The following is a 12,673-nucleotide window of genomic DNA, read 5'->3' as shown; positions in this document are numbered from 1 at the left end:
AACACATTTTTGCCACTTAGAACCCATCTGTTGTTCATTTTAAACCACTTCCACCACTTTTTTCTGCCTGTTTTAAACCAAATCTTGCAACTCTCTGCCTACTGTTGGCTCTGTTGACCCATTAGTGCCACTATTAACCCCATTTACTACTTTTTAAGCCACATGTCACAATCTGATATGCCCATTATTGTCAGTTTATATCAATTTTCATCCCACCTATTTTCATTTCCACCTATTGTTGCCACTTTAACGCCATCTTAGTCACTTTTTAATCCCACTTTTTATGTTGCTGTTGCTGGTGACTCTTGTTTTGAGCTTCTGGTACCCCCAGGTGCTGCCAGTCAGGTGCCTGATTGGCAGCACCTGTGAGCATGGGCCCTGCTACAGTGGTCAGTAGATGTCTGCTTCAAGAATCGGCATGTTTGACTGATCTGGATAGGGCCCGTCGGTTGGGCGACTTCAAGCTGGAGTTTCACAAAACCAAGTTGCGGCATTGTTTAGAGTGAACCTTAGTACCATCTCCAAACTGAAGGCCAAGTTCCATATAACGGGGAATGTCAGAGACAGGCCGAGAAGTGGGCGTCCCAAAAAGACAGCACCCCAAGAATACTGTTATCTCACCCTGTCTGCAAGAACTCTATCCTCCAAGATGACAACACTCACCACCACAGAGCGGGGTTATGGCCTGCCAGCAGTCCTGACCTTTAACCCCATTGAACACTTGTGGGATCAGCTTGGTTGTGCTGTTGGTGCCAGAGTGACCAACACAACCATGTTGGCTGACTTGCGACAAATGCTGGTTGAAGAATGGGATGCCATCCCACAGCAGTGTGTGACCAGGCTGGTGACCAGCATGAGGAGGAGGAGCCAGGCTGTTGTGGCTGTGTATGGTTTTTCCACACACTACTGATGCTCCTATTTGTTAAATGAATAAATTGTTAAATTGCCAATATCTCTTGTTTCTTCAGACTCCAATCATCCAAACCACCAAACACCAAACAAGAGTCAATGGCAGAATCAGCTGTTTGGCATTGGCAGAGAAGATTTGGTACATTTTTCATGGGCGCAACCCACATACTCAGCTCTGCTGCTCATCCCACAAATGCATGATCCTTACAAATGTGGCATCATTTAAAAGGGTAACAAACAGGCTTTCCAACGGTATAAGATTTATTACCAAGAAGCATTGTTACAACAAAGAAATAGGGTACCAAACACAGCCTTATTTTTTATTATTTTTTGTTTTAAGTGACTGAATTCCGGATTTAGATGGTCAGAAAGACTTTAGCCCGTTTCCTGGCTGGGTTTAGGCCCCTTCCACACCGAGACAAATTCAGGAGGATATGCAAAAGCTTCTCTTTGTGGACAAACCAAAACAACAATGGCGGGTTACACGGTTGTGTTCCTTTATTTATTTATTTTTCTAATATACAGTGTATAATATACAGGGTTGTGTTCCTGCTGCAGAAGCTGCTGAGCTTATTATGGCTTTAACAGCCAAATCTGATGCTCCTTTACCACCACTGAGAACAACAAATAGTCATCAAGAACAGCATACACCAGACAGCGTACGGCGCAAAAGCTTTATATGCATGCTTCATAATCTTCTTCTCTCTTTTGGTGCATTTCCGCGGCAGCGTTACAGCGCCACTTACAGGCTTCGCATATACACTACAGCAGTTTCAGTCATTTCCAGTGTTTCCTTGCTTACAGGGGCATTTCCTGAAATGATTCCATATTTACGGAAAATGTTTTCAAAACCAAACAGAAATATATATCGCTTTTGTCTCCATGTGGACAAGGCGTTAATCTGGGCGGGGCCAAATGTGGGCTTCATAGCCTAGTTTGAAGGCATTCAGTCTGTCTTTTACAGAAAGATAAAAACTAGCTGTTGTGTGTTTGAGCTTCCAAAAACTCGTCCCCCCCCATGGGACAAATCAAGGGCAGGATTTCAGGTCCTGTTATGCTATACATCACTATACTAGTATTCTCCTGATATTTTTGATGATAAAGCTGTTTGATTGGCCAGTGAAGGAGAAGAGACATTGATGAGTGCTTCAGTTTTCTAAAGTTAAATTATTCTGCGGGATGAAAACAGCTTAATCTTAGCATTTTTGCAACAAAGACATGATGAGAACTGGTGTTCTACAGAAAATGGGTGCTAGTGCAGTGTAAACAGGGCCTTTGCATGCAATTCCCATCCCTGCCTACTAGTCATCCAGACAAAAAAATATGTGAAAAATACAGCTCTGGATAAAAGCTAGCGTAAAAAAATTACAACTTTTGATGAGAAAACAAATTTAAGCTTGTCAAAACAGCTGGAGCTGGGAGGAGAATGACTATTGTATTCATATTTACAGCCTTATGACTCAGTTAAAACCAAAGCTGAAGATCTGTTAACATTTATCCACAGCTGTGAGGAGAAATGACGCAGACTTATTGATTTATAACCTGCTGATTATTCAATCAGAGGGCAAAACGAAGAAGTGAAGTCTAAGCTGTTTAGTAATCTACCACACATGCAGAGCACATGGATACTGTTCTCTAAGGTCAGCTAGAAGAAGTTTCTAGAATAACATCAGCAGCTGAAGGTGAGGAATGACTCCGCTTTCACACATTATTCATCACTTCCTGCACTCCGTCAGGAATACAAACATGTTTTCCTCTGGAGCTTTAAAACATCAGAGGGGGATTAAAGACGGAGCGGTGACGCTGGTATCCACGGTCCAGGCGGCGCTGACGTCATGTGAACACCAACACATTAGGAGCATGACTTAAACATTTAACGTCTATCTCACACTTTTAATGATTATCCTGAGAAGTCCAAACACTCAGCCACATTCTTTATTTAACCCTTTGACTGGAGGGAAACACCAACAAACACATCAGCAGGAGCAAATATCAGAGAATGACACTGAAGCTTCACTCACAGAGATGTCCTTCTGAACCTTCTCATACGCCAGCGTCACGCTGGAGCTGCGGTCAGGAGGAGACGGCGTCAGGCTGAAGCTGAACGTGGACAACGTTTCCGTCTCTGTCAGAGCCTGCTGGAGGTCCTGGATGTACCGCTCTGTCTGCATCTCCAGCTCCTCCGCCTCCTCGCGCACCACTGCATCACTGACTGTGAAAACAGAAGTCTGAATGAGAATGATGAAGAAAGGAAACGAGGATAAACTAGATATAACACCTTTGTTAAATCTGAGGTAAACGTGAGTTTATTAAATTTAAGCCTGTTTTCATCACTTTTTCCCAACAATATTATCAATTTTAACACATTTTTGCCACTTAGAACCCATCTGTTGTTCATTTTAAACCACTTCCACCACTTTTTTCTGCCTGTTTTAAACCAAATCTTGCAACTCTCTGCCTACTGTTGGCTCTGTTGACCCATTAGTGCCACTATTAACCCCATTTACTACTTTTTAAGCCACATGTCACAATCTGATAAGCCCATTATTGTCAGTTTATATCAATTTTCATCCCACCTATTTTCACCTATTTTCACCTGGTGGTTAAATCTGAGGTAAACGTGAGTTTTGAGAATGTCAGACAGTGGAAGTAAAGCCATGGGTCTAGCAGGGGGATGAAGGGGGGAGCGTTCTGGGGCCAAGCTAAATGTGGAGCCCATGGAGATCAGCAAATCATAGTCCGTTTTTGGTAATTTTAACATAATGAGCACAAATGCCAGGATGCCAGAGAATAAGTAGAAGGAACTGATATACCTTTCAAGGGAGAAATATTTTATTCACTGCAAAAAGAGGACAAAAAAAGCTGAAAATCAGCTGAAAACAATGGTGAAAAGCAGTAATAGAGTGGTAAAAATGGGTTAAAAGTGGAAAAAATGGGTTAAGGAAGACAAAAAGGGGAAAGATAATGGTGAAAAGCAGTTATAGAGTGGTAAAAATAGGTTAAAAGTGGAAAAAATGGGCTAAGGAAGACCAAAAGGGGAAATATAATGGTGAAAAGCAGTTATAGAGTGGTAAAAATAGGTTAAAAGTGGCAAAATGGGCTAAGGAAGTCAAAAAGGGGAAAGAGAAATGGTGAAAAGTTGTTAAAAAGTAGCAAAAAATGTGATGGGGAAAAAGGGTTAAAAGCAATTAAAAGTGGCAAAAGTAGAAGATTGGCAGCAAAAAATGGACGAAGAAAGGCAAAAAGTGGGAAACATGGGTGGGAAAATGGTGAAAAGTGGTTAAAAAGTGTAAAAAAAAAAAGTTTATGTTACATTGGCCAAAATTATCAATAAAGCTGAAATTAGGTTTTTATTAGAAAAAATGGGCTAAGAAAAATACAAACAGCAGAAAAATCATTACCAGCAGTTAACAAAAAGGGATAAATTGGTTAAAGTTGAAAAAAGGGCTAAAATCAGGGAAAATGAGATAAAAGGGACAAAAATTCGATGGCAGCAAAAAGAAATGGGCTAAGCAAGATAAAGGGTTAAAACAGGCTTGGAAAAATAGTAAAAAGTGGTTAAAAAGGGGCAAAAATAAACAAGACAGAATTGGGAGATCAGTGACAGAATGTTAAAAAGAGACAATAATGGGATAGCAAAACAGGCTATGCAGGGCAAAAAGGGACAAAAATGGGATGGAAAATGGTGAAAACCTGTTAGAAAGAGGCAAAAATAGGACGTTAGCAGCAAACATGGAGAAAGAAAGACAAACAGTGGCAAACATGGGTAGGAAATATTGGGAAAAAGGTTAAAATTCACCAAACATAGGTTAAAAGTGGTAACAATGTGTTACAGAGGCCAAAAAATGCATAAAGCTTCTGTAAGGGTTTAAAGTGGCAAACATGGTCGAAAACAGTGATGAAAAAGTGTTAAAAAGTGGCAGGAGTAAATAAGTTGTCAGCTTGAAACACTTTCAGCTCCAAAATGAAGAATTTTTTAGCCAGGATGCTAGCACCAGCGCTACTGATCAACACACATTGATATCGATTAATCACAGCTGGGGAGGGACATTCTCTGGTTTTTCAGGGGCCCAGACAACTCTGTGGGCAGTCATGGGGTCGAAAGGAAAGGACAGCTGGTTTTTACAACAGTGACGACATGAGGTTTTGTTATAAAACACCTTTCACTAACAAGTAATTCACCCATTAGATTTAAGGGAATGTTGAGAAAAGTCCATGAAGTGAAACCCTGAGTGATGATTCAAATGTGAATATTTTTATTTGAGAGTCGTCTGGAGGATTTAATTCTGGCTGATGTTGGTAAAAACTATAAATCTTCATGTTGGGGAATCTGTCCGAGCAGCTAAAGGTCAATGACAGCACCCTTAAATCCTCCCAGGTGAAGAGAAAGGTGTGTGAAGGTGTGTGTGGTCAGACAGGTGAGGTCATCCAGGTATCAGGTGAGCATAAATCTGTCCCGTTAAAACACGACATGCAGACTTGTGAGGTCATGCTGGGGGACATTTTTACCGTCTCCTCTCCAAGCGTCCTGTCCATCAGTCAGCAGCAACTGGAAGCCTGAACCTAAGTCCCGCCCCCTCCAGTCCACTCGCAGGAAGTAGGAGGAGTCAGGATCTGAAGGGATGAGGACTTCCCGCACTGACACGTGCATCCCTGCAGGATAGAAACACACAACAGAAAGAGATTATTCTTCTGACAAATGGTGCTATGATTCTTTCCTCTTAGATCCAAGAAATGTCATAACAGTGCTGGGAAAAGGTCACTGCGCCCCCTTGATAAATCATGAATTAACTTTGATTGACCACATGTTTTGAAGAGCTGAGTTTAGCCACACCCAGGCCTGATTCTTACCAGACCTGCTGAGTCCAGAAATCCCTTAAATAGAACCGGTCTGACAAAGTGAAGTAGGCTAAAAGATCTCCAACACATCATGGAGCCATCTAAAGAACAAAGTCACTGATATCTACCAGTCTGGAAAGACATCTAAGGCTTGAAACTCCAGCCAACCATAGTGAGAGCCATTACCCACAAATGGGGAAAATTGTGAACAGAAGTGAACCTTCCCAGGAGTGGCCAGCATCCAGAAATGCTTTGAAAGATGGATCTACCTGATGACAGGCATGGAATCTGGACAATCCATCAGCTTTGCGAGGTTATCACAATCAAAAGAATGGCGTGAGCCTGAAAATACTTTCCCCCCATAATGCATCACTGGTTCAGAGGCATGAAAAAACAGAGAAATCCTAAAATGTCAGCGTTTGTGTTAGCTGTATTTCCTTATCTGTGATGACAATCTGTCAAAAAATGCACAGCTGTTCTCATCATTTTCCTGGCATGTGTCACAGCCTGATTCACGTGCCAGCGAACACTTCACCTCTGCTCTTCAAACCATCCTTTCACAGCTGCGAACAGAAGCAGAAACCTCAGGAGAGTTTCTCTGCTTTCACAGCTTCTTTAACTCTCCCAGGACGATCCTGTGAGCGCAGGGGGGCAGAGTGTTTGTTTCATAGAGAACAGAAGACACATTGAAGGTCTGAGGGGAGAATGGATCTGCAAACCATCTGAGACCTCATAAGGCCTGGCCTAGAGAGATCTCAGAGCCCCCCAGGAGACAAAACAACCACACAGCATGCCTGTAGTTAGCTGGTTTAGAGCTGGAACATAGAGGAGAGATGAAGCATTCAATTATAAAACCCCTTCCAATAATCTGATAAAGTAATGACAGCTCCCCCAAACAGCAGTTACATAATCAAAGTTTAGCAACTGTACAAGGAGCTGTGGTTAAACACATACAAAGAGTCTTTTCAGGAACTTTCTCAAAGCACAGATACTGAAGGAAAGGTGCTGCAAAGCCAGCTGCAAACATCAGCATGCATGGCTAATTTACTAGTTAGTTGACTTAGCTTGCTATCATCAACCTGGAGTAGTTATCAGTTATACTTTAGGGAGAGTAGCAGGCCAACTCCCGTGCTGCACCAAAATTGCACAAAACATTGGAAATGTTCCTGCGTGGAGTTTTTAGTCATTAAAAACAAGAAATTATTCAATTATTGGATGGCCAGGACTTCCATCTTTATAACTGTGGTATCAGAGAGGTTTAGATACTAGAATCATATCAGAGTTAAAGATTTTGATATTGTGACCAACACACTCACCATTATTTTCAGCTGCTTTAAACAATGCTAGAAAAAAGCTTCAGCTCAAAACAAACCAGCGTGCAAAGGAAGTCTATCATTGCAGAGACACCGGGTTACTTCAGGGCTTCAGACACCAGAGAGTTAGGAGCTGAACATGCAATATGCAAGCTGTGCAAAAGTAAGGTAAAACACTGCAGCTATATTTCTTTAACATGAAATTTGTGACAAAATATCAGTTTAAAAGTTTTTTTTTGCACCAGAGTAATTATGCAGTACATATCATGCAATCATTTCAGTGGCATGTTTTTAGAATAGTGCACAGAAAATTCCTTTTTTCTTTATTTTTGTATGTTTTTTCTTGTTAAATATGAGAATTATATCAAAATTATCACTCCATTTAATACAACAGTTCATGTAAAATTTGCAAAATGAGTCAAAATCATTTGGCCTAGATATTTTTTCATAATTGTCCAGCCCTAGTTACCTCCGCTAAGGAGGTTATGTGATCGACAGGGTTTGTTAGTTAGTTTGTTTGCAACTTGACTCAAAAAGTTATGGATGCATTTTGATGAAATTTTCAGGAAATGTCAGCTAATGGCGGAGGTCTGCACTCTCCGGGTGCTTTTCTACTGTTGTTACCACTTTACACCAGGAGATGGCGGACATGAGTAACTTCAATCCCAGCGGCATTTTTGGGTGTGCTTCTATTCAAAGTTTTGGAGATTACAGAGTTTGAAAGACGCACGGCCGGTTGAGGAGACGAGTCGGAGTGTAACAGAGAGAAAGACAGCGAATTGTAGCGAGAATACTCACAATGCTGGGAGGAATAGAGGAATATTCATCCTCTGACATGACTTCCAGTCATCCAGTGAGACCATGGGTGAGACTGTCAGTGTATCTGCTGGCACCGGCAGGCAATGCTTCCACCATGACAGTCCACACATAGCAAAGCCAATGCTTTGCCTCACTGTGTTTCCACCCCACCAGGGAGGGAGTAATCAGCGAATTAGATTTTGGGAGTGATCCAGATCTCCATCTGGATCCAGAAATGTTTTAAAAGGATTCTTTATTGTTGGGAGATAGGGCTATTGGTGGAGGTCTGCACTCTCTGAGTGCTTTTCTAGTTTAATCTAATATTGGGTTGGTTATCGAAGGACTTTCTGCTTGTTTTTGTTGGAAATTTACAATGGAGTATTAGGGCCACACGAAGGGAAAAAAAAAAAAAAAACAAACATTTTTTTTTACATTACGAGAATAAAGTCATAATATTACAAGGAAAAACTTGTAATACTATGAGAAAAAAAGTTGTAATATTACGAGAAAAAAGTCGTAATATTACAAGAATAAAGTCATAATATTACGAGAGGAAAGGTTGTAAAATTATGAGAAAAATTAGTAATATTAATATTAATATTTTTCTCATAATATTATGACTTTATTCTCGTAATGCCAAAGAAAAAAAAAGTAATTCTCTAATTTTTTTTCTCTTCGTGTGGCCCTAGTACTCTGTCCTAGGAAATACACAAGATGAGGAGCTTAAGAAATAATCGAATATTAAATTACAATATTGGGTAAAAATTACTGCAAATACAAGTGAAGTTAGAATAAAATGAAACTAGAACTCTGACAACAGACAGGGCCTTTCCCGGTTTGAAGATTAATTATTACTGTATTTGCATTTATTTACAGCTTTAGTATCAGAAACAAAAATTGACCAACTTTTCGTGTAAGTCTTGTCTAAAATCAGGGAAGAATTGTTTCAAAAGCCTGGCAGCTATTTCAACAGTAACGTCTGGGTTCTGGGACTTTGAAAGCAGCCAGCTCTGTTTTTTATTTTTCCTGATTTTTTTCAAAGTAAAACCAAACGGTACCTGTACATGTGTAGAAAACAGTCGCCTTACTCTACATTGATTTGTTCTCTGGATTCTCTCCAGTGAAACATGCTCAGAGCTGATGGTAGACCCAGAGTTATGTAATTGTTAACCACGGGTTTTCCTCCAGTGCCGTTTGGTCGTGTAATGACCAAAGTGAAAATGATGAGTCCAGCTCCATACAAACATGTTATCACTGCTCTGTAAGCACTGTAATGCTCTAATACACAACCCCTCATTATGTGTAAGTACAGGCTGAGCAGAGAGGAGCAGAGAAAACTCAAAGCTCAGTTAGTGATACTAATGACGGCCCACAGCAGCATGCTAACATCCACACATGTTTCTGCAGAGCACAACAGCAGCTCCATCTTTAACAACATCCTTTAACACCACCTGCTTCACTCTGAATACACGCACGGGCGAAGAAACTCAAAAAAAGACTCTTTTTTAATGTTCTAGGGTGTCTACAGCCCGGAGAAAAGTTCAGATTCTGGATGTGGGTGAAGTTTATACTCAACATTTACAGGTACAATCACGTCATCATCAGTATCACCAGAATTTACAACAAGTCTGTGGAGTTTTAGGCTGGACAACAAACCACCATCAGTTTTTCTTTGTTCATCCTCATTCCTCAACTTTAACGTGTGCTTTCAGGACTAAAGTTTTAGGTCTGAACTACAATTACATATTTATATATCAGTACTGGAATGGGAAAATTTACTTGTAAAAATCAGCGTATCAGATATCTACAAAAATCCACTATCCTTAATTCCAATCTATTTTCAGTTTTTGCTCCACATCCAGCTTCTGAGGCCAATGAACCGCAGCATGAGCTCGGGAAAAGGTTGTCATAACTGAGTTTTCAATTCCGGTGCTAAATCGACACTTTTTAAATGGTGCTGGCGCCCAAACGGCGCCTCGGACATACTATAGAGTTTAAAATGTATTAAAAGTCGACAGCTGAATCAAAGCTGTCTCAGTGTCAAAACTGATTTAGAATTAATATGTCAATACAAAACTAGAAAAGCACTCAGAGAGCGCAGACCTCCGCCATTAGCCCTATCTCCCAACAATAAAGAATCCTCCCAACAGTGAAGAACCCGTTAAATAGTTCCTGGATCTGTCCCCATTTGCTCCCCACCACGGCACTCATTGATTACTCCCTCCCTGGTGGGGTGGAAACACGGTGAGGCAAAGCATTGGCTTTGCTATGTGTGGACTATAATGGTGGAAGCATTGCCTGCTAGTGCCAACAGATGCACTGACATTCTCCCCTATAGTCTCACTGGACAACTGGAAGTCATGTCAGAGGGTGAATATTCCTCTATTCTGCCCAGCATTGTAAGTATTCTCACTACAGTTCGCTGTCTTTCTCTCTGTTACACTCCGACTCGTCTCCTCAACCAGGCGTGCGTCTTTCAAACTCTATAAACTCCAAAACTTTGAATAGAAACACACCCAAAAATGCTGCTGGGATTGAAGTTACTCATGTCCGCCATCTCCTGGTGTAAAGTGGTAACAGTGCAGAGCTCCACCATTAGCCCTATCTCCTAATAGTAAAGAATCCTTAAAAAAATTCCTGGATCCAGACGGTGATCCGGATCAGTCCTAACATGTAATCAGTTCCCTCTTATGCCATTTCTGACATTTCCTGAAAATTTAATCAAAATCCATCCACAACTTTTTTGAGTTATGTTGCTAACAAACCAACTAACTAACTAACCCTGCCGATCACATGACCTCCTTGGCCGAGGTAATAAAAGTAAAGGAAACAGGTGTGATTTCTTCACGTAATGCATTACATGCCTGTTCTTGGAGTGATGCAGGTCACAAAGAGGTGGGGAGGTACCGAAATGAGCCACCAAAATCGGTCTTGTAATTCAGTACAATAGGTACTGGATGTGTTGGTGATACATTGGTACTAGATTTCAATGCTCATCACCAATGATAACAGATATTTCAAATTTGATATGATACCAGTAAAAATCTAATTATATCAAAATCTGTATTGATGTCATGGAAAAAATAGCAAAAATCCAGGGAACCCAATTTCTTGTTGTTGATAAAAATGACAGACGATCTTCTGCAGACTGTGTAATTTGCTTGGATAAATTAGGAACTGTATCTGGATGTTTGGGGCTTTGTGCTGGAGTTTGCTCACATTTTATGTTGGATTAATTCCTCTGTGAGGCACCTGTGTTATAAAACATATATTTCTAAACTTTGACACTTACAATGCTATCAATCATTGAAATATCATTGTTTGACTTGTTTATTTTTTAAAGAATCATACATTTTGAAAAACTTTCATTGGTGATTTTTTTTTTGACTGACCTCTGAGTTTTATTTTGGAGGGGGGGGAATTAGAAATTTGACATTTATTTAAACATTTCTGTGTCCTCCTGTGTTTAAATGGGAGAAGTTTTCAAACACAAGTCAAGAACATTTCTGCTTTCACCTGTAAAAAGTTGACAATAAGTATCTTCTGTTTTATTCTACATTAAAAAAAAACGAATTCACACTTTCCTCTATTTATTATCGACTTAAAAACAGTCCTTACAGTTAAAGAAACATTTTTAAATAAAGTTAATCAGTAGTTTTGTGGCCCATGGTGAGGGTTTCTCTGTCTACCCGTCTGTTCCAACTCACAGTAGGAATCACCTCAATAAAAACATTTATAGATGAGACCAATGATTAATTTATGACCACGATGACTCCCAGTATATGTTCATATCAAACTTACATTTATTAAAGTCAGGTTAGGCTTCAATTATGCCAGAACTTCAACTTTAAAACAGGTTTACAGTGAGGATAAAGAACTTTTAACTAATTAAGGATGTAAATATTTCTAATCTGCTGTTATAAACAAAGTTTATATTTCCGTATAAATGACACTGTCTGCATTTATCCATGATCGATTCACTGACAAACGTCTGAGGGAGTTTGTTGTAAAGTAAAAACCTGGAGTGACTACAGAAACTACCGGAGAAAACTACAGACAGCTAGAGGAGCTAACTAGCTAACGTTAGCATTGGCTGTTTGTAAACAGAGAGACTGGAGTTATCACGTGACCAACTTTACGATCACAGATATATCTGGAGCACCAAACACACCATGACAGTTTCTAGCTTACCTTTAGTATAACTGCTCAGGTCCCAGAGAGGGTTTAGAGAGGTTAAAGGTAATATTAGAATTTGTCAACTCCGAGCTGCAGCGGAGAAGTTAGCTTCTACGTCATCACCGAGCGACGCGGCTGATCAGTCCTGTGAGCCAATCAGAGGCAGAGGCGGACAAACTGAGCCAGTAACAAACTGACGAAATAATCAGCGGAGGAAAATGCTGTTAAAGAAAAATCTTAATAAAACAATCACCAGATTGAATATTAATAAGAATATTATAAATGTCACTGTTTTTGTTTTTATTTCGAACATTTTAAAATAAATAAAAAAGGATGATTAACAACTACAGAAAAATAATAATACTTATTATTTGTAAAAGGGAAAAAGTAGTTATATTTTGTCACTTGAAAAGCACATGAAAAAAAGATTCGTGCTATAAAAACATTTTATAAAGTAAAATAGAATATGTAATAAAATAATACAACGAAGTTATTTATGTCATATAATAATAAAATGACACTATTAAATTAGCAATGTTTTAATAACAACAAAATATAATGTAAGACAAAAATTACTTGATAAAACTTGCATTTAATTTGAATGATTTATTTATTTTAAGCATGGTTAAATTTATGTA

The 12,673-nt window shown here is 39.6% G+C and overlaps 1 protein-coding gene across 5 annotated transcripts in view; it reads right to left on the bottom strand.

Moving 5' to 3' along the window:
- xrcc4 (X-ray repair complementing defective repair in Chinese hamster cells 4) overlaps positions 1-12,173 on the bottom strand; it is a 55,300-nt gene extending 43,127 nt beyond the window's left edge. For all 5 annotated transcript variants that reach the window (XR_005993178.1, XR_005993179.1, XM_041810568.1 and 2 more), the window contains exons 1-3: positions 12,051-12,173; positions 5,419-5,562; positions 2,931-3,121 (exon numbers count right to left, since the gene is read on the bottom strand). Coding sequence is in view for 3 of the 5 variants with exons in the window: in XM_041810568.1 (XP_041666502.1) it covers positions 2,931-3,121; positions 5,419-5,560 (333 nt within the window). In the remaining 2 variants the exon portion in view is untranslated. The remainder of the gene's footprint in view (positions 1-2,930; positions 3,122-5,418; positions 5,563-12,050) is intronic.
- Positions 12,174-12,673: the final 500 nt, after the last annotated feature.

Source organism: Cheilinus undulatus, linkage group 17, assembly GCF_018320785.1.
Source record: "Cheilinus undulatus linkage group 17, ASM1832078v1, whole genome shotgun sequence".
Taxonomy (NCBI): Eukaryota; Metazoa; Chordata; class Actinopteri; order Labriformes; family Labridae; genus Cheilinus; species Cheilinus undulatus.
The sequence above is the reverse complement of the archived record's forward strand: the minus strand, read 5'-3'. Positions and strand labels throughout refer to the sequence as shown.